At 50.6% G+C, this 24,760-nt stretch overlaps 1 protein-coding gene across 2 annotated transcripts in view; it reads left to right on the top strand.

Annotated features, from left to right (window-relative positions):
• LOC140430605 (ATP-binding cassette sub-family C member 12-like) overlaps positions 1–24,760 on the top strand; it is a 206,062-nt gene that overhangs the window by 162,550 nt on the left and 18,752 nt on the right. Inside the window, exons 21-22 of one of the 2 annotated variants that reach the window (XM_072518197.1) lie at positions 128–265; positions 385–571. In XM_072518197.1, coding sequence (XP_072374298.1) covers positions 128–265; positions 385–571 — 325 coding nt within the window. Of the gene's footprint in view, positions 1–127; positions 266–384; positions 572–24,640 lie in introns of those variants that run through there. The other variant, XM_072518196.1, reaches the window with a different exon arrangement.

Below are 24,760 nucleotides of genomic sequence, written 5' to 3'. Positions count from 1 at the left end.
CATTGACAGAGCAGATCTATATGCCCTCTTGGTTCTTATTGTACGGAATAATGAAGCGAGGGAAAGTCATTTAAAGTCAGGGAGAGAATCTATACAAAATAAATCCTAAATGTTCTTTTCCATGCAGACTTTTTCAAAAAGGCATCAATGAACTGAAGAGAATAGAGAATATTAGCAGATCGCCATGGCTCTCTCACATTACCTCAGGTATTCAAGGCATGAGCACAATTCATGCCTATAATAAAACAGATGAGTTTATTGAGCGGTAAGTGAAGCTTTTTATATCTCTGATAGCCTGCTCAACACAGTGAAATGTGATCAAACTTCTACAGCCATGTTTTAATATTAAATTGTCAAAAATGGTGTGCTTTATTCTTTTTACAGATATAAAGACTTAAGTGATAAACATTCTAGCCATTTTTTACTATTTAACTGTTCCATGCGATGGCTCTCTCTGAGGATCGATTGGCTCACAGCTCTCCTGACTCTTATTGTGGCTCTCTTTGTCGTCTTGAGTCCTGACTCAGTTCCGGCATCAAATAAGGGTCTTGCTTTAACATTTGCTATTCAGGTGAGGAAACTAATTCAATTTTTCTCTTTTTGTTTATCCTAACTGATCTCTTGAGGTAGAGCACACATGTTTCTGAGATAGCACAGATGCAATAGAATTCTGTTCAGAATTAAGTTCAATACATTTTAAGATCTTTCTATTCGGTGAAAAATATATCTCCATCGACAAGAAAATATTGAAAATAAAGACACTACCTCAACTATATGACTTGGTCACAGACTACCTGCACGTTCATGGAGTGGGACCCCAGCCTGTTCATGAACCTGGTTATGCGATGGTGGCCACATGGCGACATGCACCCCATCGATGACCCCCTGGACCATGGGTAACCTGGCGACTGCAGCGAAAGCCCCTGCCCGGGCATCCTGGTGGGCACGGTCCAAGGGGAACTGTATGTACCGGTCCATAACGTCAGTCACTGCACGGATGCACCTGTGAATCGATGCCTGGGAGATGCCGGACAGGTCCCCACTCAGCCACTGGAACGACCCTGTCGCATAGAAGTTGAGCACGACCATCACCTTGACGATCACAGGGAGAGGGTGTCCACCCCCAGTCTCCATGTGGCAGGTGTGCCATCAGGTGGCAGATATAGGCGACGGTTTCTCGGCTCATCCGGAGACTCCACCTGCCTGACCTGTCCAGAAGGTCCTGGAAGGACATAGGGCGCCAGTACACATGGGGCATCACCAGGTGCCTCCGTGGCACCATCGCCTCCTCTTCATTGGCATCCTCATCCTGTGGCTCCCCCTCGTCGTGGTCCTCCTCCTCCTCCTGCGCCTCTTGGGCGGGCGGCCTTCCAGCCTAAGAGGCTGGCACCTGCCCCACTGTGGCATGCTCTTCTGCTGCAGCCTCCGCTGCCTCCCTATGATGCCCCTGCTAGAACTCACACAGGGCTTCATGCAGGGCAGCGGCCCCCGCCACAGCGCCAACAACGCTGGAAGATGCCCAAACATCATGATCTACAGGGGGTGAGGGTAAACAAAGTTCCATCATGGCTCATACCCCCCTCCACAACCAGGTGCCATGGGCTACATGGTAGCCCCAGTTGGCAGCTCGCGCCCCAGCCACGCATGCCCGCAACCTCCGTTCGCCCCGCGGTGCCCCGATACCTGTCGCCTGTCCCTCCTGCCAGGGCCACTGTTTAATGGCGCTGCCCACACGGGGGCTGCCGTGTGTGCGGCCCTGGATCTACCCATCGGTGGGTACCGCCGTCTGGGTAGGGTGGGGGTCTGGCACTCATCCAAACGGCCGAGGGTCTGGGCTGAGCCAGCGACCGAGGTGGGGTGCCCATCAGCATGGCCGCCGTAATGGCATCCATGGCGTTGGCACCGCCCTGTCATGGCGGGCCGTTCCCGGCCGCCGCGGCTGTCTCTCCTCTCCCCCGCCGCCAAGCCATGCCCGTTTCACCAGCCTGAGGTCCCCCTACGCCGAGCCCTACCTCCTCCAGCCGCAACGTCAGCCAGCGCGACTGGTTGACATATTTCTAACTCTGGCGGGACGTCAGCCCATCCGAGCCGAAGTATCGCGGGGGCCCGGAGAATTGCACATCAGGCTACCTCACGCAATTCTTCGGGCCGCGAGGCATCCGCCGCGTTCGCGCAGTTTTGTGGGTTCAGATGTTTGCGCCCTGGCATTGGAACGGTGACGCGGGCCACTCGGCGTAAACGTCTATTCTCCGCGCCCACGCCAGCTCGGAGAATCCTGCCCCAGATTTGTTTTTAAATTATGTGCCGTACTACAAACAGTCCATGTTTAATATTGACCTGGGAAAATCCATTGCTAAAAATCATACCCCATTCGTAAAAAGGGGAGTAAATTATTTGAATTTATAATTGATACATTTATAAATGTATAATGGTTTGCATACAGCCAAATGAGGAAGAAAGCCCAAAATAAAAAGAGCAGGAAGAGTGACTGACTAGGTTCTTATCAAATAAGATAATCTTGACTTCCGGGTGCGGCGATGACCAGCTGAGTCGCACGTTTCGGCAGCTCCCTGTGAAACGGACTTTTGGGCTCTTGATAGGAGCCCCAACGGCAATTTTGACGGCTAAAAACACTGTGCGGTAAACCAGAAGGGAATCCCCCCTGGATACGGATGGAAAAAGGAGGAGAGAGTGGCCAGATTGCAGTGGATCCTTTAGAACAGCGGCAAGGAAGGCAAGCAAAAACCAAGATGGCGTCGGAAGGTGGCAGTTTAACATGGGGCCCTGAACAACAAGAGTTCTTGAAATGCTGTGTGGAAGAGATAAAAAAGGAAATGAAGAAAGAGCTGTTGGCCCCGATACTACAGGCGATCGAAGGGCTAAAGGAGGAACAAAAGACCCAGGAGCGGGAGCTTCGGGTCGTGAAGGCAAAGGCAGCCGAGAATGAGGACGATATACAGGGCCTGGTGGTGAAGACGAAGACGCAGGAGGCACATCAGAAACGATGTGTGGAAAGGTTGGAGGCACTGGAAAACAACGCAAGGAGGAACAACCTGAGGATTCTTGGTCTTCCTGAAGGTGTGGAGGGAGCGGACGTCGGGGCATATGTGAGCACGATGCTGCACTCGTTAATGGGAGCGGAGGCCCCGGCGGGACCTTTGGAGGTGGAGGGAGCATACCGAGTGATGGCGCGAGGACCGAGAGCAGGAGAAATTCCCAGAGCCATAGTGGTGAGATTCCTCCGTTTTAAGGATAGAGAAATGGTCCTTAGATGGGCGAAGAAAACTCGGAGCAGTAAATGGGAGAACGCGGTGATCCGCGTTTATCAAGACTGGAGTGCGGAGGTGGCGAGAAGGAGGGCGAGCTTTAATCGGGCCAAGGCGGTGCTTCATAAAAAGAAGATAAAATTTGGAATGCTGCAACCGGCAAGACTGTGGGTCACATATCGAGGGAGGCACCACTACTTTGAGACGGCGGATGAAGCGTGGACTTTTATTGTGGAAGAAAAACTGGAATGAGCGGGTTATTAAAAAGAACGTTCGAACAAAGTGGTGGGGCGAATGTGGGGGGCAAAGAGGGGTTTTATGTACTAATCCTGCGATGTGGTAACTTTTCTCTCTCCCACAGGTGGTGATGGGGGGAGGAGGGGAGGTGGAGGAGATGGGGCGTTGGCCATTGGGGGCGGGGCCAAGGGAGAAGCGCGGGCTTGGTTCCCGCGCTATGATAATCATGGCGGGAATAGAGAAGCAGGAAGGAGGGGGCGTCGCACGGTGCGAGCCGAGGTCACGGGGGGAAGCCGAGGTCAGCCAGAGTTTGCTGACTTCTGGGAGCAACATGGGGGGAGTAATTACGCTAGCGGGGGATCTAGCGGGGGGGGTGGGAGGGGGGAATTACTGGGTTGCTGCTGCTGGGGAGAGGGGGGAGCTGGTATGGGAGAGGATGGGCGGGGGGGCACCGCCTGGGGGAGATACAGCTGCGTGGGAACTGGGTGAGGAGCTGGAAAAAGGTGATGGCTAATCTACAAGGGGGGGGGGGTAGGAAGCCCCCCAACTCGGCTGATCACGTGGAACGTGAGAGGGCTGAACGGGCCGATAAAGAGGGCACGGGTACTCGCACACCTTAAGAAACTTAAGGCAGATGTGGTTATGTTACAGGAAACGCACCTGAAACTGATAGACCAGGTTAGGCTACGCAAAGGATGGGTGGGGCAGGTGTTCCATTCGGGGCTAGATGCGAAAAACAGGGGGGTGGCTATATTAGTGGGGAAGCGGGTAATGTTCGAGGCAAAGACTATAGTGGCGGATAACGGGGGCAGATACGTGATGGTGAGTGGCAAACTAGAGGGGGAGACGGTGGTTTTGGTAAACGTATATGCCCCGAACTGGGATGATGCCAATTTTATGAGGCGGATGCTAGGACGCATTCCGGACCTAGAGATGGGAAAGCTGATAATGGGGGGAGATTTTAATACGGTGTTGGAACCAGGGCTGGATAGGTCGAAGTCCAGGACTGGAAGGAGGCCGGCAGCAGCCAAGGTGCTTAAAGATTTTATGGAGCAGATGGGAGGTGTAGACCCGTGGAGATTTAGCAGACCTAGGAGTAAGGAGTTCTCGTTTTTCTCCTATGTCCATAAAGTCTACTCGCGAATAGACTTTTTTGTGCTGGGTAGGGCATTGATCCCGAAGGTGAGGGGAACGGAGTATACGGCTATAGCCATTTCGGATCACGCTCCACACTGGGTGGACTTGGAGATAGGGGAGGAAACAGGAGGGCGCCCACCCTGGAGAATGGACATGGGACTAATGGCAGATGAGGGGGTGTGTCTAAAGGTGAGGGGGTGCATTGAAAAGTACTTGGAACTCAATGATAATGGGGAGGTCCAGGTGGGAGTGGTCTGGGAGGCGTTGAAGGCGGTGGTTAGAGGGGAGCTGATATCAATAAGGGCACATAAAGGGAAGCAGGAGAGTAAGGAACGGGAGCGGTTGCTGCAAGAACTTTTGAGGGTGGACAGACAATATGCGGAAGCACCGGAGGAGGGACTGTACAGGGAAAGGCAAAGGCTACATGTAGAATTTGACTTGCTGACTACAGGCACTGCAGAGGCACAATGGAGGAAGGCACAGGGTGTACAGTACGAATATGGGGAGAAGGCGAGCAGGTTGCTGGCACACCAATTGAGGAAAAGGGGAGCAGCGAGGGAAATAGGGGGAGTGAGGGATGAGGAAGGAGAGATGGAGCGGGGAGCGGAGAGAGTGAATGGAGTGTTCAAGACATTTTATAAAAAATTATATGAAGCTCAACCCCCGGATGGGAGGGAGAGAATAATGGGCTTCTTGGATCGGCTGGAATTTCCCAAGGTGGAAGAGCAGGAAAGGGTGGGACTGGGAGCACAGATCGAGGTAGAAGAAGTGGTGAAAGGAATTAGGAGCATGCAGACGGGAAAGGCCCCGGGACCGGATGGATTCCCAGTCGAATTCTATAGAAAATATGTGGACTTGCTCGCCCCGGTACTGACGAGGACCTTTAATGAGGCAAAGGAAAGGGGACAACTGCCCCCGACTATGTCTGAAGCAACGATATCGCTTCTCTTAAAGAAGGAAAAGGACCCGCTACAATGCGGGTCCTATAGACCTATTTCCCTCCTAAATGTAGATGCCAAGGTCCTGGCCAAGGTAATGGCAATGAGAATAGAGGAATGTGTCCCGGGGGTGGTCCACGAGGACCAAACTGGGTTTGTGAAGGGGAGACAGCTGAACACAAATATACGGAGGCTGTTAGGGGTAATGATGATGGCCCCACCAGAGGGAGAAACGGAGATAGTAGTGGCGATGGATGCCGAGAAAGCATTTGATAGAGTGGAGTGGGATTATTTGTGGGAGGTGTTGAGGAGATTTGGTTTTGGAGAGGGGTATGTTAGATGGGTGCAGCTGTTGTATAGGGCCCCAGTGGCGAGCGTGGTCACGAATGGACGGGGATCTGCATATTTTCGGCTCCATAGAGGGACAAGGCAGGGATGCCCTTTGTCCCCATTATCGTTTGCACTGGCGATTGAGCCCCTGGCGATAGCGTTGAGGGGTTCCAAGTAGTGGAGGGGAGTACTTAGGGGAGGAGAAGAGCACCGGGTATCTTTGTATGCGGACGATTTGCTACTATACGTGGCGGACCCGGCGGAGGGGATGCCAGAAATAATGCGGATACTTGGGGAGTTTGGGGATTTTTCAGGGTATAAATTGAACATGGGGAAAAGTGAGTTGTTTGTGGTGCATCCAGGGGAGCAGAGTAGAGAAATAGAGGACCTACCGCTGAGGAAGGTAACAAGGGACTTTCGTTACCTGGGGATCCAGATAGCTAAGAATTGGGGAACATTGCACAGGTTAAATTTAACGCGGTTGGTGGAACAGATGGAGGAGGATTTCAAGAGATGGGATATGGTATCCCTGTCAATGGCAGGGAGGGTGCAGGCGGTTAAGATGGTGGTCCTCCCGAGATTCCTCTTTGTGTTTCAGTGCCTCCCGGTGGTGATCACGAAGGCTTTTTTAAAAAGGATTGAAAAGAGCATCATGGGTTTTGTCTGGGCCGGGAAGACCCCGAGAGTGAGGAAGGGATTCTTACAGCGTAGCAGGGATAGGGGGGGGCTGGCACTACCGAGCCTAAGTGAGTATTATTGGGCCGCTAATATTTCAATGGTGAGTAAGTGGATGGGAGAGGAGGAGGGAGCGGCGTGGAAGAGATTAGAGAGGGCGTCCTGTAGGGGGACTAGCCTACAGGCTATGGTGACAGCCCCATTGCCGTTCTCACCGAGGAACTACACCACAAGCCCGGTGGTGGTGGCTACACTGAAGATTTGGGGACAGTGGAGACGGCATAGGGGAAAGACTGGCGCCTTTAGGGGGTCCCCGATAAGAAACAACCATAGGTTTGCCCCGGGGGGAATGGATGGGGGATATGGAATGTGGCAAAGAGCAGGAATAACGCAACTGAAAGATCTATTTGTGGATGGGAAGTTCGCGAGTCTGGGAGCGCTGACCGAGAAATATGGGTTGCCCCAAGGGAATGCATTCAGGTATATGCAACTGAGGGCTTTTGCGAGGCAACAGGTGAGGGAATTCCCGCAGCTCCCGACACAAGAGGTGCAGGACAGAGTGATCTCAAAGACATGGGTGGGGGATGGTAAGGTGTCAGATATATATAGGGAAATGAGGGACGAAGGGGAGACTATGGTAGATGAACTAAAAGGGAAATGGGAAGAAGAGCTGGGGGAGGAGATCGAGGAGGGGCTGTGGGCAGATGCCCTAAGCAGGGTAAACTCGTCGTCCTCGTGTGCCAGGCTAAGCCTGATTCAGTTTAAGGTATTACACAGGGCACATATGACTGGAGCACGGCTCAGTACATTTTTTGGGGTGGAGGATAGGTGTGCGAGGTGCTCGAGAAGCCCAGCGAATCATACCCATATGTTTTGGTCATGCCCGGCACTACAGAGGTTTTGGATGGGGGTGACAAAGGTGCTTTCAAAAGTAGTAGGAGTCCGGGTCGAACCAAGCTGGGGGTTGGCTATATTTGGGGTTGCACAAGAGCCGGGAGTGCAGGAGGCGAGAGAGGCCGATGTTTTGGCCTTTGCGTCCCTAGTAGCCCGGCGCATGATATTGCTAATGTGGAAAGAAGCCAAGCCCCCGGGGGTGGAGACCTGGATAAATGACATGGCAGGGTTTATAAAGCTAGAGCGGATTAAGTTCGTCCTAAGGGGGTCGGCTCAAGGGTTCACCAGGCGGTGGCAACCGTTCGTCGAATACCTCGCAGATAGATAGACGGAATGGGAAAAAGAAGGCAGCAGCAGCAGCCCAGGATCGGGGGGGGGGGGGGGGGAACCAGAAGCACTCTCAGGGTTGTTAATATATACTGTATAGTATGTATAGGTCGTTGCTACAGATAATTATATATTGGACTGTTAAATTATATTTTTGGAGAGTGTTACTTGTGACAAGGCAGTTGCCAATTAGGGCTAGTTTTCATTTTTGTTATTTATTATTTATTCATTTTTTGTTTATAAAATAGGTCATTGTTATTTGTGCTGTTATAATATTGTGTAAAGGATGCACAATGTACTGTGTTGGTTGACCAAAAATTTTCAATAAAATATTTAATAAAAAAAAAAATAAGATAATCTTGTGGCTATGGGAGTCTTCAACCGAGTTAAATTGTTGCACTTGATTAATCAACAGAATTAAATATACTTTTCATATTCCGTATCTCAGCTTACGGAATGGATGTCATTGTAGCATAACACTGGTCTGCATTGTAATGATATGTATATAGACTGGGATATAAAGAGTTAACAAGTTAATGATAATGATTCTTACCACTAGAGGGAACCACAGAACAGTCATATAAATATCATGTGACTAGGGATTCTGTGATTAGATTAGAAAATGATTAGATGATTAGGAGTTAAGAGTTAGGAGAGAGCTGGAAGAGTGTCAGGCACAGATAGCAGTTGTCTACTTGAGAGTTATGTAAGCTGGAGATAACATAGTTTTATATAATAACCTTCTGCTTTAGGAATGTGAACGGATCTTAGTAGTGTCATAAATTTATGGTTTTGTTCGTTAACAAAGCTTTGTGTTGTTTATTCAACACTACGCATCCGAATCATCCAGGTAAAGCAGAATAGAAAATACAACATAATACAAGAAGATTACAGCTTTAAATTTTAATGTACGACGTTACAACATGGTACCAGAAGTGCTCTTAGAGTAGAATAGTTAGGTTTAGGGAGAATGAAAGAATCTCCATTCGAAGAAAAAAGAAAACGTGCAAAGAACAATCTCAACCAGACTCCAGAATCAACAATCAGACTCCAGCAACGGCCAGAAACATCTCAGAAAGAAATAGTCAACCGAAGAGTCATGGAAGGCCTGCAGCTTCCAACAGCATTTAGCATATCGGGTAATGTAGATGTAAACTGGAAAATATTCAAACAAGAGTTTGAACTGTATCTCTCATCCTCCAACCTAGAAACTGCCAGTGATAAGTGAAAAACTGCTTTATTGCTACCAATGGCTGGACAACAGGCTAGAGAAGTGTTTAACTCATTCTGCTTTGAGAATGAAGCTGAAAGAAATGACTTTGAAGTGGTCATTAAAAAAATTGAAAATTATAGTGAGTTTAAAAGAAATGAAAACCTGTGTAAAAGACTACACAAGCAACAAAAAATTATGCCGGAAGATTTGATTAAAATGTCCTGTGCGTGGGAGGGGAGATCAATTGGGGAGTAAGGAGTGAGGCACTGCTAGGGTAAACGGGACCTCCTCTTGTGCAAGGGTCAGCCTGATACAGTTTAAGGTGGTGCACAGGGTGCATATGACTCAGACGAGAACGAGTGGGTTCCTTCAGGGGGTAGTAGATGAGTGTGAGAGGTGTGGGCAGGGGCCAGCGAATCATGCGCACATGTTTTAGGGTTGTGAACAATTGAGAGGATTCTGGGTGGGAGTGTTTGCGGTCTTAGCCAGGATAGTGGAGGAGGAGGTGGATACGGACCCTTTGGTGGTGATATTTGGGGTTTCAGAGAAGCCGGAGCTCATGGAGAGGAGGAAGGCCGATGTCTTGGCCTTCGCCTCTCTGATTGTAGGGCGGCAGAGTTTACTGGAGTGACGGTCGGCATCGCCACCGGGGGTAGAGGTTTGGCTGGGTGACCTGTACGACTTCCTGCGATTAGAGAAGATAAAGTATGAATTAAGGGGCTCTTCAGGGGGTTGAGGAAAGGTGAGGGATGTTTGTGACCATGTTTGAGGGGCTGTTCTATACGGGGGAGGGGGAGGGTGAAAAATCTGTACAGACTGTATAGTTGATTGTTAGGAAGTATGTTCCCGGGGTGTTTATTCACTGTAACCTGTTTTGATATATGTTTGCAATAAAATATCTTTTTTTTTAAACCTAAAAATGTCCTGTGCGATGAAAGAATCTAGAAATAGAAGTGCCAAAACATTGAATCGAAGTAAAAAAATGCGGGCTTTGGAAGATGGAAATTTCAGACATGCGCAGTTAAAGACAGTTGCGCGATTTGGATTCTGAATGTCCTGGGCATGTGCGGGACCAGTTCGCACATTGAAAAATGACACGATCCGGACGAATACCGCTCTGCGCATGCGCAGAAGATTGCGCATGCGCACTTGAAAAAAGAGCGCACTCCGGACGAAGATCGATTTGTGCATGCATAATGCATGTTTGCACATGGCGTCACGGGCGTGATGACATTAGAACGTTGTGGACACGCCCACTTAAAGAAACACTGCCTGGAAATCGAAAACACAACTTTTTTGTTATAAATATATTTTATTAAAATTTTTCAATCAAACAAAAATTTCCCATTTTACAACTTTGTAATAATATATACATTGATCGTTTTTTAAAAATAAATAATATGCTAACTAACGGCAACTGCCAACAACAAAATAAGAAACAATAAAAATAGTAACTAAGATAGTAACTTCGTAACATCTAATATAAATAACTAATATAAAACCCCTGAGGACCCAAATGAGCCCCCCCCCCCCCCCCCCCCCCCCGGGTTGCTGCTGCTACCTTTCCTATTTTCCCTTATCGCTCTGCGAGATAGTCGAGGAACGGTTGCCACCGCCTGGTGAACCCTTGAGCCGAACCTCTTAGTGCGTACTTTATCCGCTCCAATTTTATGAACCCTGCCATGTCATTGATCCAGGCCTCCACACCCGGGGGCTTAGCTTCTTTCCACATAAGTAGAATCCTTCGCCGGGCTACTAGGGACGCAAAGGCCAAAACATCGGCCTCTCTCGCCTCCTGCACTCCCGGCTCATCTGCAACCCCAAATATAGCCAACCCCCAGCCTGGTTCGACCCGGACCCCCACCACCTTTGAAATCACTTTTGCCACACCCACCCAGAACCCATGCAATATCGGACATGACCAAAACATGTGGGTGTGGTTCGCCGGGCTTCCCGCGCATCTCCTGCACCTATCCTCCACTCCAAAAAATCTACTCAGCCTTGCTCCAGTCATATGCGCCCTGTGTAGAACCTTGAATTGTATCAGGCTGAGCCTGGCACACGAGGACGAAGAGTTTACCCTACTTAGGGCATCTGCCCACAGCCCCTCCTCGATCTCTTCCCCCAGCTCCTCCTCCCATTTTCCCTTCAGCTCCTCTACCATCGTCTCCCCCTCGTCTCTCATTTCCCTATATATATCTGACACCCTACCATCACCCACCCATGCCCCCAAAATCACTCTGTCCTGGATCTCTTGCGCCGAAGCGGCGGAAATTCCCTCACCTGTTGCCTCACAAATGCCCTCACTTGCATATAGCGAAATGCAGTCCCAGGTGGCAACCCATATTGTTCTGTCAGTGCTCCCAGACTCGCGAACGTCCCGTCTAAGAACAAGTCCTTCAATTTCGCAATTCCTACTCGCTGCCAAGATTTAAATTCCCCATCTATCCTTCCCTAAACGAACCTATGGTTGTTCCTTATCGGGGACCACACTGCCCCCAAATTTTCAGAGTTGCCACCATTGTATTTTTTGGTGTATTTTTTCGGGGAGAACGGTAACGGCGCCATCGCCAGTGCTTTCAGACTAGTTCCCCTACAGGACGCCATCTCCAATCTTTTCCACGCCGCTCCTTCCCCTTCCCTCATCCACTTACATATCATTGACACGTTGGCGGCCCAATAATAATCACTTAGACTCGGCAGTGCCAGTCCCCCTCTCTCCCTACTGCGCTGCAGGAACCCCCTCTTTACTCTTGGGGTCTTTCCAGCCCACACAAAGCTCATAATACTCTTGTCCACCTCCTTTAAAAAAGGCCTTTGTAATCAGTACAGGGAGGCACTGGAACATAAAAAGAAACCTCGTGCCAAGTTAAGCTTATGCAAGGTTCCCCAGTTCCTGGCCACCTGGATCCCTAAATACCGGAAATCCCTTGTTACCCTCCTCAACGGTAAATCGTCTATTCCCCTGCCCTGTTCCCCAGGGTGCATCACAAACAGTTCACTCTTCCCCATATTCAATTTATATCCTGAAAATTCTCCAAACTCCCTGAGTGTCTGCATTATCTCAGGCAACCCCTCCACTGGGTCCGCGACATACAACAACAAATCATCCGCGTATAATGACACCCGATGCTCTTCTCCTCCTCTAAGTACCCCCCTCCACTTCCTAGAACCCCTCAGCGCTATGGCCAGTGGCTCAATTGCCAACGCAAACAGTAACGGGGACAAGGGACACCCCTGTCTTGTGCCCTTATATAGTCGGAAGTGGTCAGATCGTTGCCTATTTGTAATCACACTTGCCACCGGGGCCCTGTACAGGAGCTGAACCCATCTAATGAACCCCTCTCCAAATCCAAATCTCCTCAGTACTTCCCACAGGTAGTCCCACTCCACTCTATCAAATGCTTTCTCTGCATCCATCGCCACCACTATCTCCGCCTCCCCCTCCGGTGGGGGCATCATCATCACCCCCAGCAGCCTCCGTATGTTAGCATTCAATTACCTCCCTTTAACAAACCCTGTCTGGTCGTCATGTACCACCCCTGGGACACAGTCCTCTATCCTCGTCGCCATCACCTTGGCCAAAAGCTTGGCATCTACGTTCAAGAGGGAAATAGGCCTGTATGACCCGCACTGGAGCGGGTCCTTGTCTCTTTTCAGGATCAGCGATATTGTCGCCTCCGACATCGTCGGGGGTAGCGTCCCCCTTTCCCGAGCCTCATTAAAGGTTCTCGTCAGAAGTGGGGCCAGCAGGTCCACGTATTTCCTATAGAACTCCACCGGGAACCCATCCGGTCCCGGGGCCTTCCCTGCCTGCATGTTCCCAATTCCTTTTACCACCTCCTCCACCTCAATCTGCGCTCCCAGTCCTGTCATCTCCTGTTCCTCAACCTTCGGGAACTCCAGCTGGTCTAGGAAACGCATCATTCCCTCTTTCCCTTCCGGGAGTTGAGCCTTATATAGCCTCTCGTAAAATACCTTAAACACCCCATTCACCCTCTCCGCTCCCCGTTCCATCTTTCCCTCCTCGTCTCTAACCCCTCCGATCTCTCTCGCCGCCCCCTCTTCCTAAGTTGTTGGGCCAGCAGCCGGCTCGCCTTCTCTCCATATTCATACTGCACTCCCTGTGCCTTCCTCCATTGTGCCTCCGCCTTACCCGTGGTCAACAAGTCAAAGTCCGTGTGCAATCTCCGTCTTTCCCTGTATAGCCCTTCATCTGGAGCCTCCGCATATTGCCTACCCACCCTTAAAATCTCCCTCAACAATCTCTCCCTTTGTTTACCCTCTTATTTCCCCTTATGGGCCCTTATGGAGATCAGCTCCCCTCTAACCACCGCCTTCAGCGCCTCCCAGACCACTCCCACCTGGACCTCTCCGTCATCATTAATCTCTAGGTACCTTTCAATACATCCCCTCACCCTTACACATACCCCCTCGTCCGCCAACAGTCCCATATCTAATCTCCAGAGTGGGCGCTGTTCCTTTTCCTCTCCTACTTCCAGATCTACCCAATGTGGGGCATGATCTGAAATGGCTATAGCCGAATACTCCGTTCCTGCCACCTTCGGGATCAGCGCTCTTCCCAGGACAAAGAAGTCTACCCGGGAGTACACTTTGTGGACATGGGAGAAGAAGGAAAACTCTTTACTCCTTGGCCTAGTAAATCTCCAGGGATCCACTCCTGCCATCTGCTCCATAAAGCCCTTAAGCACCTTGGCCGCTGCCGGCCTCCTCCCAGTCCTAGATTTGGACCGGTCCAGCCCTGGGTCCAGCACCGTGTTGAAGTCCCTCCCCATTACCAACTTTCCCATCTCCAGGTCCGGGATGCGCCCCAACATACGCTTCATAAAGTTCACGTCATCCCAGTTCGGGGCATATACATTCACCAGCACCACCGCCTCACCTTGCAATCTGCCACTCACCATCACGTATCTACCCCCACTGTCTGCCACTATGGTCTTCGCCTCAAACGATACCCGTTTCCCCACCAGTATTGCCACCCCTCTATTTTTCGCATCCAAGCCCGAGTGAAATACCTGTCCCACCCATCCTTTTCTTAATCTGACCTGATCCGCCAGTTTCAGGTGCGTCTCCTGAAGCATGACCACGTCTGCCTTTAGCTTCTTTAGGTGCGCAAGTACCCTTGCCCTCTTAACCGGCCCATTCAACCCTCTCACGTTCCACGTGATCAACCGGGTTGGGGGGCTCTTTACCCCCACCCTCGTCGACTAGCCATCCCCTTTTTTAGACCAGCTCCTCACCCGGTTCCCACGCACCCGCTTATCCCCCCGACGGCGCCCTCCCATCCCAACCATCCCACCCCGTAACAGCTCCCACTTCCCCTTAGCAGCAGGAACCCAGTTAACACCCCCCCCGCTAGATCCCTCTCTAGCTTAGTTGCTCCCCCCCATATTGCTTCCGGAAGTCAGCAAACTCTGGCTGACCTCGGCTTCCCCCGTTTATCCTTAGCCTCCCATTATGTGAGGCCCCCTCCTTCATTGCGCCCCCTTTTCCCGCCACAATTTCCATAGCGCGGGAACAAAGCCCGCGCTTCCCTCTCGGCCCCGCCCTTGATGGCGCAGCTCCCTCTCTCCTTCCCCCTCCCCTTCCCCACCGGCGCCCACATTTCTTCGTGTCCCCCCCCTTCGAGGGGAAAGAAAATTTTCCCCCATCTGATTCACAGTCCCTTGCCACCACCTCACTACTTCATTTCAAACACTCTTACTCCAATCTAGTCCAACTTCTCCTCTTCAATAAATGTCCACGCCTCTTCTGCCGTCTCGAAGTAGTGGTGTTTACCCTGGTATGTAACCCACAGTCTTGCCGGCTGCAACATTCCAAACTTCACTTTCCTCTTGTGGAGCACCGCCTTGGCCCGATTGAAACTCGCCCTCCTTCTCGCCACCTCCGCACTCCAATCCTGATACACGCGGATCACCGCGTTCTCCCACCTGCTGCTCCGTGTCTTTTTCGCCCATCTCAGGACCATCTCCCTGTCCTTGTAGCGGTGGAACCTCACCACTATTGCTCGAGGTATTTCTCCTGCCTTTGGTCTTCTCACGAGGACTCGATACGCTCCCTCCACTTCCAGGGGGCCCGTCGGGCTCCCTCTGCCCCTTCGGGAAGACCCAAGATTCTTAAGTTCTTCCTCCTCGAGCTATTTTCTAGGGCTTCCAGTCTCTCCATACACCTCTTATGTAGGGCCTCGTGCGTCTCCGTCTTCACCACCAAGCCCTGTATCTCGTCCTCATTCTCGGCAGCTTTTGCCTTCACCCCACGGAGCTCCATCTCTTGGGTCTTCTGCGCCTCCTTTAACCCCTCAATTGCCTGCAGCATCGGCGCCAGCACCTCCTTCTTGAGCTCCTCCACACATCGCCGGAGGAACTCCTGCTGTTCCAGACCCCATACCAACTGGCCTCCCTCCACAGCCATCTTGCTTCTCACTTCCCTTCTTTGCCGCTGCTCCAGAGGATCCTCCGCAATCTGGCCACTATTATCTCTTCTGTCCATTCACATCCGGGGGGGGACTCCCTTCTATGTCGCCTCACAGTGGGTTTAGCCTTCGAAAATTGCCGTTGGGGCTCCCGATAAGAGCCCAAAAGTCCGTTAAAATGGGAGGTGCCGAAACGTGCGACTTAGCTGGTCATCGCCGCACCCGGAAGTCCGAAAACACGACTTTTAAACGCACAGAACAGAAGTTTTTTTTACCTCGCAAGGCAGAACATTGAAGAAGACTTTTGCAGCATCATGAAACAAATTGTTTGCAGCATGCAACAAGAAGAAAATGTTAACAAATTTAAAGCTAAAGAAGATATATCTTCAATTGAAGAATATTACTCAGATATGGCAGAGATATTCGGTTTTGATGATTATTCTATTAGTAACAAGATTGAAAATCTAAATAGCATTCTACTAATTGTAGATGAATCCTACATTGATGGAATTGCATGCCGTTGCTACATTGGACAGCAGTAATCTGACAAATGATCAACCAGAAATGAAAGACTCCAGAAAGAGAGCACTGGAAGACTCCAGCGAGAGAGCAATGAAAGAAGAAGACTATGAAGGTCTATCTAGTTTATTTGATCAACAAAAAGAAGACTACGACGGTCTATCACTGTATTTGCGAATAGTGACAAAGTGATCACAAGGAGCATACAAGCTATGCAGGACAAAAGTGAGACTGACAGATCTCAGCTGGACTGTACAACAAAACATGACAATCAGAGTGCAACCATGAATGAATCAATTGAGAATACATCAATTGTGAAGAACCTCCAAGAAAATGACATCTTGGAGAAGTTGACTCCACAAGAGGAGCACCAAGAAAGGTTGCCCACAAAGGTTAAGAGGGTGAATTTGGCTGCTCCATTCCCGACACTGTAACAATATCTGTACTTCAGAAATATTTTATCAGCTGTAAGGTACTCCTAAAGTGTAATCACTGTTGCAATGTAGGGAAAGTGCTGAGACATTGAAAGATACTATATAAATTCAAGTTTGTTTTTTTAACCTATATCTAGAATTTAAAAAACTAATTTTAACCATCCTGCAATTAAAAAGCACAACCTTTGCACAACTATTCCATTGTTACAAAAAGGGAGAATATTTTGACTGCAATATCTAAGTTCTGTTTGCAAATTACAGAACGAGCTTGTGGGAGTCGTCAGTGCACGGTAGCTCCAGGGTCACAGGTTCGAATACCAGTTTGGGTCACTGTCTGTGCGGAGTCTGCACGTTCTCCCCTTGTCTGCGTGGGTTTCCTCTGGGTGCTCCGGTTTCCTCCCACAAGTCCCGAAAGACATGCTGTTAGGTAATTTGGACATTCTGAATTCTCCCTCTGTGTACCCAAGCAGGTGCCAGAATGTGGCAACCAGGAGCTTTTCACAGTAACTTCATTGCAGTGTTAGCGTAAGCCTACACATGACAATAAAGATTATAAAATAAATAATAAAACAATTCTGCCTCTGCCAGACTTTCAGAGAAAATAGCAACTTCATTGCAGTTTCTCATTTGGTTACAAGATGCTTCTGAGAGTCAGTTTGTAAAACCAATGTGAGTTTCGCATTAAAGACAATTCCTACTGTTCCTCAGTGCCTTTACAAATGGATCACATAGATGCTAAATTTATTGAATCATACTGGTTGGTACAATCTGTCCATCATTGTATAAGGTAAATTGCATTATCACCAGGATAATAAGGCCTCATATATTAAATACTGTATGCTATGGCTAACATGGTGGTGAGGCGCATTCTTCAATTAGGTTGCCTCCTGTTCTGTCCCTTTTATCTATAAAAAGAAATAAGCTTGAAAGCTTACAGTTCAGGACCTGTCTCTGCTTGACCGTAAGAAAGTTTGAAGCTTTGGAAAGAGTGCCAATCTGCCAAGTGTATTTAATTATTTTCGGGGGTTCAGGTCATGACAGGTTCCGCCATGGGAAATGCGGCAGGCCAACCAAAATGGACTTTCGGCAGACCAGAATCATAGAATTTACAGTGCAGAAGGAGGCCATTCAGCCCATCGAGTCTGCACTGGCTCTTGGAAAGAGAACCCTACTTAAGCCCATGCATCCACCCTATCCCCGTAACCCAGTAACCCCACCTAATCTTTTTGGACACTAAGGGCAATTTATCCTGGCCAATCCACTTAACCTGCACATTTTTGAACTGTGGGAGGAAACCAGAGCACCCGGAGGAAACCCACACAGACACGGGGAGAACGGGGAGACTCCGCACAGACAGTGACCCAAGCCGGGAATCGAACCTGGGACCCTGGAGCTAAAAGCAACTGTGCTAACCACTGTGCTACTGTGCTGCCCTAGAAGATCCTAGTGGTGGATGGGACTCCATGTTGGGGCTACACCTGTCCTCTACCAACACATAAAGTCCTGAATAAGGGCAAAGACATGACATAAGAACATAAAAATGAAGCAGGATTAGACCACACAGTCCCTCAAGCCTCTCCACCATTTAATATGATTATAGTTGATCAATTCCACTTTTCTACCTAATCCCATGTACCTGCCACTGGATCTGGCCCTGCCCGTCATTTGTCTTATAAGTCTAGCCGCACGGTAACACAGTGGTTACCACTGTTGCTTCACAGTGCCAGGGTCCCAGGTTCGATTTCTACTTGGGTCACTGTCTGCACATTCTCCCCATATCTGTGTGTGTTTCCTCCTGGTGCTCCAGTTTCCTCCCACAAGTCCCAAAGTCCATGCTTGTTGGGTGAACTGGACATTCTGAATTCTTCCTTTGTGCACCCGAACAGGCGCCGGCGTGTGGCGACAAGGGGCTTTATCTTAACTTTATTAAAGTGTTAATGTAAGAGCTATGAAGAGCCAGGAGGGGACATGAGAAGTCTTTGGCAGGTAGGATCAAGGATAACCCTAAAGCTTTCTATAGATATGTCAGGAATAAACGAATGACTAGGGTTAGAGTAGGGCCAGTCAAGGACAGTAGTGGGAAGTTGTGCTTGGAGTCCGAGGAGATAGGAGAGGTGCTAAATGAATATTTTTCATCAGTATTCACACAGGAAAAAGACAATGTTGTCGAGGAGAATACTGAGATTCAGGCTACTGGACTAGAAGGGCTTGAGGTTCATAAGGAGGAGGTGTTAGCAATTCTGGAAAGTGTGAAAATAGATAAGTCCCCTGGGCCGGATGGGATATATCCTAGGATTCTCTGGGAAGCTAGGGAGGAGATTGCTGAGCCTTTGGCTTTGATCTTTAAGTCATCTTTGTCGAGAGGAATAGTGCCAGAAGACTGGAGGATAGCAAGTGTTGTCCTCTTGTTCAAGAAGGGGAGTAGAGACAACCCAGGTAACTATAGACCAGTGAGCCTTACTTCTGTTGTGGGCAAAATCTTGGAAAGGTTTACAAGAGATAGGATGTATAATCATCTGGAAAGGAATAATTTGATTAGAGATAGTCAACACGGTTTTGTGAAGGGTAGGTCGTGCCTCACAAACTTTATTGAGTTCTTTGAGAAGGTGACCAAACAGGTGGATGTGGGTAAAGCAGTTGATGTGATGTATATGGATTTCAGTAAAGCGTTTGATAAGGTTCCCCACGGTAGGCTACTACAGAAAATACGGAGGCATGGGATTCAGGGTGATTTAGCAGTTTGGATCAGAAATTGGCTAGCTGGAAGAAGACAGGTGGTTGATGGGAAATGTTCAGACTGGAGTCCAGTTACTAGTGGTGTACCACAGGATCTGTTTTGGGGCCACTGCTGTTTGTCATTTTTATAAATGACCTGGAGGAGGGCGTAGAAGGATGGGTGAGTAAATTTGCAGATGACACTAAAGTTGGTGGCGTTGTGGACAGTGCGGAAGGATGTTACCAGTTTCAGAGGGACATAGATAAGCTGCAGCGCTGGGCTGAGAGGTGGCAAATGGAGTTTAATGCAGAAAAGTGTGAGGTGATTCATTTTGGAAGGAATAACAGGAAGACAGAGTACTGGGCTAATGGTAAGATTCTTGGCAGTGTGGATGAGCAGAGAGATCTCGGTGTCCATGTACATAGATCCCTGAAAGTTGCCACCCAGGTTGAGAGGGTTGTTAAGAAGGCTTTCGGTGTGTTAGCTTTTATTGGTGGAGGGATTGAGTTTCGGACCCATGAGGTCATGTTGCAGCTGTACAAAACTCTGGTGCAGCCGAATTTGGAGTATTGCGTGCAATTCTGGTCGCTGCATTATAGGAAGGATGTGGAAGCATTGGAAAGGGTGCAGAGGAGATTTACCAGAACGTTGCCTGGTTTGGAGGGAAGATCTTATGAGGAAAGGCTGAGGGACTTCAGGCTGTTTTCGTTAGAGAGAAGAAGGTTAAGAGGTGACTTAATTGAGGCATACAAGATGATCAGAGGTTTGGATAGGGTGGACAGTGAAAGCCTTTTTCCTCGGATGGTGATGTCTAGCACGAGGGAACATAGCTTTAAATTGAGGGGAGATAGATATAAGACAGATGTCAGAGGTAGGTTCTTTACTCAGAGAGTAGTAACGGCGTGGAATGCCCTGCCTGCAACAGTAGTGGACTCGTCAACACTAAGGGCATTCAAATGGTCATTGGATAGACATATGGACGATAAGGGAATAGTGCAGATGGGCTTTAGAGTGGTTTCACAGGTCGGCGCAACATCGAGGGCCGAAGGGCCTGTACTGCGCTGTAATGTTCTATGTTCTATGTTCTAATGGAGGCTCAGAAGATAAACGTCCTGTACTCCAGATTGAGCTCCAGCGTGTTCCCATTGATCCAAGATGCCACAAATTACACAAAAGCAATGGAACACCTCAAAGAACACTACGCGCAGAAGACGAACACGCTCTTCGCCAGGCATGTACTTGCCACCAGCTCGCAACTACCTGGTGAGTCCATCGAAGACTTCTGGAGGGCCCTAATTCCACTCGTCCGGAACTGTGACTGTCAGGCCGTCACGGCCGCCGAACACGCGAATCTCCTCATGCGCGATGACTTCGTGACGGGGATTGCGTCGGACCGCATCCGAGAACGATAGCTGGAAGGGGCCACGCTCGAACTGGCGGAGACGAAAACCTTGGCGCTCTCCATGACGGTCGCATCCCGTAACGTACAATCGTACCTCTCCCGCCACGCTGCGCACCCTTCTACTCCTTCCTACCCCTCCTGGACCCTGCCGACGACCTCCTCAGCCGGGGCCCTGTCTTCGCAATACGCCTGCGCCGCACGCCGATCCACGCACCCCGGGGGTCCCCGCTGCTACTACTGCGGTCAGCAGAAGCAACCCCGCCAACACTGCCCGGCCCGTACTGCCGTTTGTAAAGCCTGCAGTAAAAAGGGCCACTTCACGGCTGTGTGCCAGGCCCGCGCAGTCGCTGCGATCGTGCCCGCTATCACCCCCTCCCCCACGCCAGACGCACAATGGGAGCCGCCATCTTCTCCTCCCGGGTCCATGTGCGACCAATGGGTGCCGCCATCTTGTCCCGACCCCGCAATGTGCGCACCATGGGCGCCGCCATCTTGTTCCACCTTCGGCCACGTGCACCCCATGGGCGTCGCCATCTTGTCCCGACCCCGCAATGTACGCACCATGGGCGCAGCCATCTTATCTCCCACAGGGTCTCCAGACATCCTGAGCGCGCACGCTCGCCACCCGAAGCATCCGATGGCTACCCGCAGCTCGCTTCGATGACGCTGGACCAATATCGCCAGCACAACCTGGCCACCGAGTCGATGACGCTTAAAATCAACCGCCACGTGGCCTCGTGCCTGCTAGACACCGAGAGCACCGAAAGCTTCGTTCACCCAGATAAGGTAAGGCGCTGCTCCCTCACGGTCCACCCTGCCAATCAAAGGATCTCTCTAGCCTCCAGATCCCACTCCGCCCCAATCCGAGGCTTTTGTACAGTCACCCTCACGGTCCAGGGTGTAGAATTTAGTAACTTCCGCCTCTATGTCCTTCCTAATCTCTGCGCTGCTCTCCTGTTGGGCCTGGACATCCAGTGCAACCTCCAGAGCCTCACCCTCAAATTCGGCGGGCCCTTACCCCCCCCCACTTACTGTTTGGGGCCTCACGACCCTCAAGGTTGATCCCCCCCCTCCCGTTTTGCCAATCTAACTGTGGCTAGCAAGCCCGTTGCCACTAGGAGCAGACGGTACAGCACCCAGGACAAGACCTTCATCAGGTCCGAAGTCCAGCGGCTGCTTAAGGAGGGTATTATCGAGGCCAGCAACAGCCCCTGGAGAGCCCAAGTGGTAGTGGTTAAAACTGGGGAGAAACACAGGATGGTCGTGGACTACAGCTAGACCATCAATCGGTACATGCAGCTCGATGCGTACCCCCTCCCAGGCATCTCTGATAAGGTCAATCAGATTGCGCAGTACCGGGTCTTCTCAACAATTGACCTGAAATCCGCCTATCACCAGCTCCCCATCCGGAAGTCGGACCAGCCATACACTGCCTTTGAGGCAGACGGTCGCCTCTACCACTTCCTTAGGGTCCCTTTCGGTGTCACAAATGGGGTCTCGGTCTTCCAAAGAGAGATGGACTGAATGATTGACCAGTACGGTTTGCGGGCCACCTTTCCGTCACCATCTGTGACCATGACCAGCAGGACCATGATGTCAACCTCGATAAATTCCCCTGCACTGCCAGTCTTCTCAACCTGACCTAGAACAAAGAGAAGTGTATGTTCAGCACGACCCGGTTAGCCATTCTCGGCTATGTAGTCCAAAACGGACTTCTCGGGCCCGGCCCCGAGTGCATGCGCCCCCTCATGGTACTTCCCCTCCCCCACTGCCCCAAGGCCCTCAAACGCTGCCTGGGGTTCTTTTCCTACTACGCTCAATGGGTCCCAAACTATGCGGACAAGACCCGCCCACTCATTCAGTCCACACAAGTCCCCCTTGCGGCCGAGGCACAACATGCTTTCGCCCGCATCAGAGCAGACATCGCCAAGGCCGGGATGCGCGCAGTGAACGAGTCACTGCCTTTCCAAGTAGAAAGCGACGCTTCAGACGTCGCCCTTGCCGCCACTCTAAACCAGGCAGGCACACCCGTGGCATTCTTTTCCCGCACCCTTCATGCCTCTGAATTTCAACACGCATCCGTCGAGAATGAGGCCCAAGCCATCGTTGAAGCTGTGCGGCATTGCCTGGCCGGTATGAGATTCACTCTCCTTACGGACCAACGGTTCAATAACACACAGTGGGGCAAAATCAAAAATCATAAAATCTTGCGGTGGAGAATTGAGCTCTCCACCTATAATTACGAGATCTTGTATCACCCCGGTAAACTCAACGAGCCCCCAGACGCCCTCTCCCGAGGTACATGTGCCAGCGCACAAGTGGACCAACACCGGGCCCTCCACGACAGTCTTTGTCACCCGGGGTCCCTCGATTGTACCATCTGGTCAACGATCGCAATCTGCCCTATTCCGTTGAGGAAGTAAGGACAGTCACCAGGGACTGCCAGGTCTGTGCGGAGTGCAAGCCGCACTTCTACCGGCCGGACTGTGCGCGCCTGGTGAAGGCACCCTGCCCCTTTGAACACCTCAGCGTGGATTTCAAAGGGCTCCTCCCCTCCACCGACCGTAACGCATATATTCTCAGTGTAGTCCAGAGTGCAGAATCATGAGTACTCCAGATTCCCCTTCGCCATACCATGCCCCGATATGACGTCTGCCACCGTCATCAAGGCCCCCAGCACCATCTTTGCTCTGTTCGGTTTCCCCGCCTACATCCACAGTGACAGGGGATCCTCATTCATGAGTGATGAGCTGTGTCAGTTCCTGCTCAGCGGGGGTATAGCCTCCAGCAGGATGACCAGCTACAACCCCCGGGGAAACGGGAAAGTAGTTGGGGAGAATGTGACGGTTTGGAGGGCCGTCCAGCTGGCCCTACGGTCCAGGAACCTCCCAGCCTCTCGCTGGCAGGAGGTCCTCCCTGACGCTCTGCACTCCATCCGGTCACAATTGTGCACCGCCACTAATAACACACCCCATGAATGTGTTTTTACCTTCCCCAGGAAGTCCACATCCGGGGTGTCGCTCCCGACTTGGCTTGCTGCTCCAGGACCGGTCCTTCTCCGTAGGCATGTCCGACTCCACAAGGCGGACTCCTTGGTGACAGGGTTCACCTGCTCCACGCCAACCCTCAATATGCCTACGTTGAGTTCCCCGACGGCCGCCAAGATACTGTCTCACTCAGGAACTTGGCACCATCAGGTTCCACCCCAACACACACCCCCACCAATGCGCCCCCCCCTCCCCCCACCTCCCACCATGCCGCCGATATTGACCCCACCAGACCACCCCCCTCCCCTTTTCCGCACAAGAGGACGAAGAGGACTTCGGCACCCTTCCGGAGTTCCCCGATGACTGGCCAGCATCAGCACCGCCACCACCGCCATCAGTTCCACCACCGCCAGCACCGACTTCACCGACACCGTTACGTCGCTCCCAACGAAGCATCAAAGCACCGGACTGGCTGAACCTTTGACGGACTCCAGACCGTCAACATGGACTTTTCTTTCCCTGCCACTGTACATAATTGCACTAATTGTATACAGTTTCACGTCACCCCCGCCGGACTCATTTTCAACAGGGGCTGAATGTGGTGAACCACTGTAATAGGAGATGTAAGGTAGGACCTGCACTACAGGTTCGCCGGTAGCTCCTGCCGGCTGGCTCCGCCCACGGAGAACTGTATAAATATGTATGACCTCCAGTGCCCTGCCATTTCGCCAGCTGCAGCAGGAGGCCACGCATCTGACTGTAATAAAGCCACAGTTGTACCCAACTTTAGTCTTTGTGCAATTGATCGTGCATCAGCAAGTTCCTGAAGGAACTTGGGCATTCATCGAAGGTGAACTGGTTCCACGTTCCCAACTGCCACTGTCCCCTTGAAAACTGCATTGCTATCCAGAGGCAGTAACATGACATGCCATACTCTCGCAGTGCAAATGTCAAATCAAGTCCTACAAACAATTGAAAATCCCGGCCAACATTTCAGGTCAATAATGTTTCATTGGGAAAATGTGACAGGTTTAATCAAGTGAAGTGGAGGAGGGTGGAAAGAGAACAAAAGAGAAGATCCGTGATAGGATAGACAACAGGATTGATTAGATGATAAAAGGATTGTTGGTACAAGACCAATGCGATAAGTAAAAAATGAAAAGATCTGTCCAGAGGAGGCGGGAGTGGCAGAATAATGTACAGCAGGGACAAAAGAAAAAACAAGAATAAAACTGAAACCTGCAAAGGAAAT

This window comes from Scyliorhinus torazame, chromosome 10 (assembly GCF_047496885.1).
Source record: "Scyliorhinus torazame isolate Kashiwa2021f chromosome 10, sScyTor2.1, whole genome shotgun sequence".
Lineage (NCBI taxonomy): Eukaryota > Metazoa > Chordata > Chondrichthyes > Carcharhiniformes > Scyliorhinidae > Scyliorhinus > Scyliorhinus torazame.
This window is presented reverse-complemented; position numbering and strand designations above follow the sequence as displayed.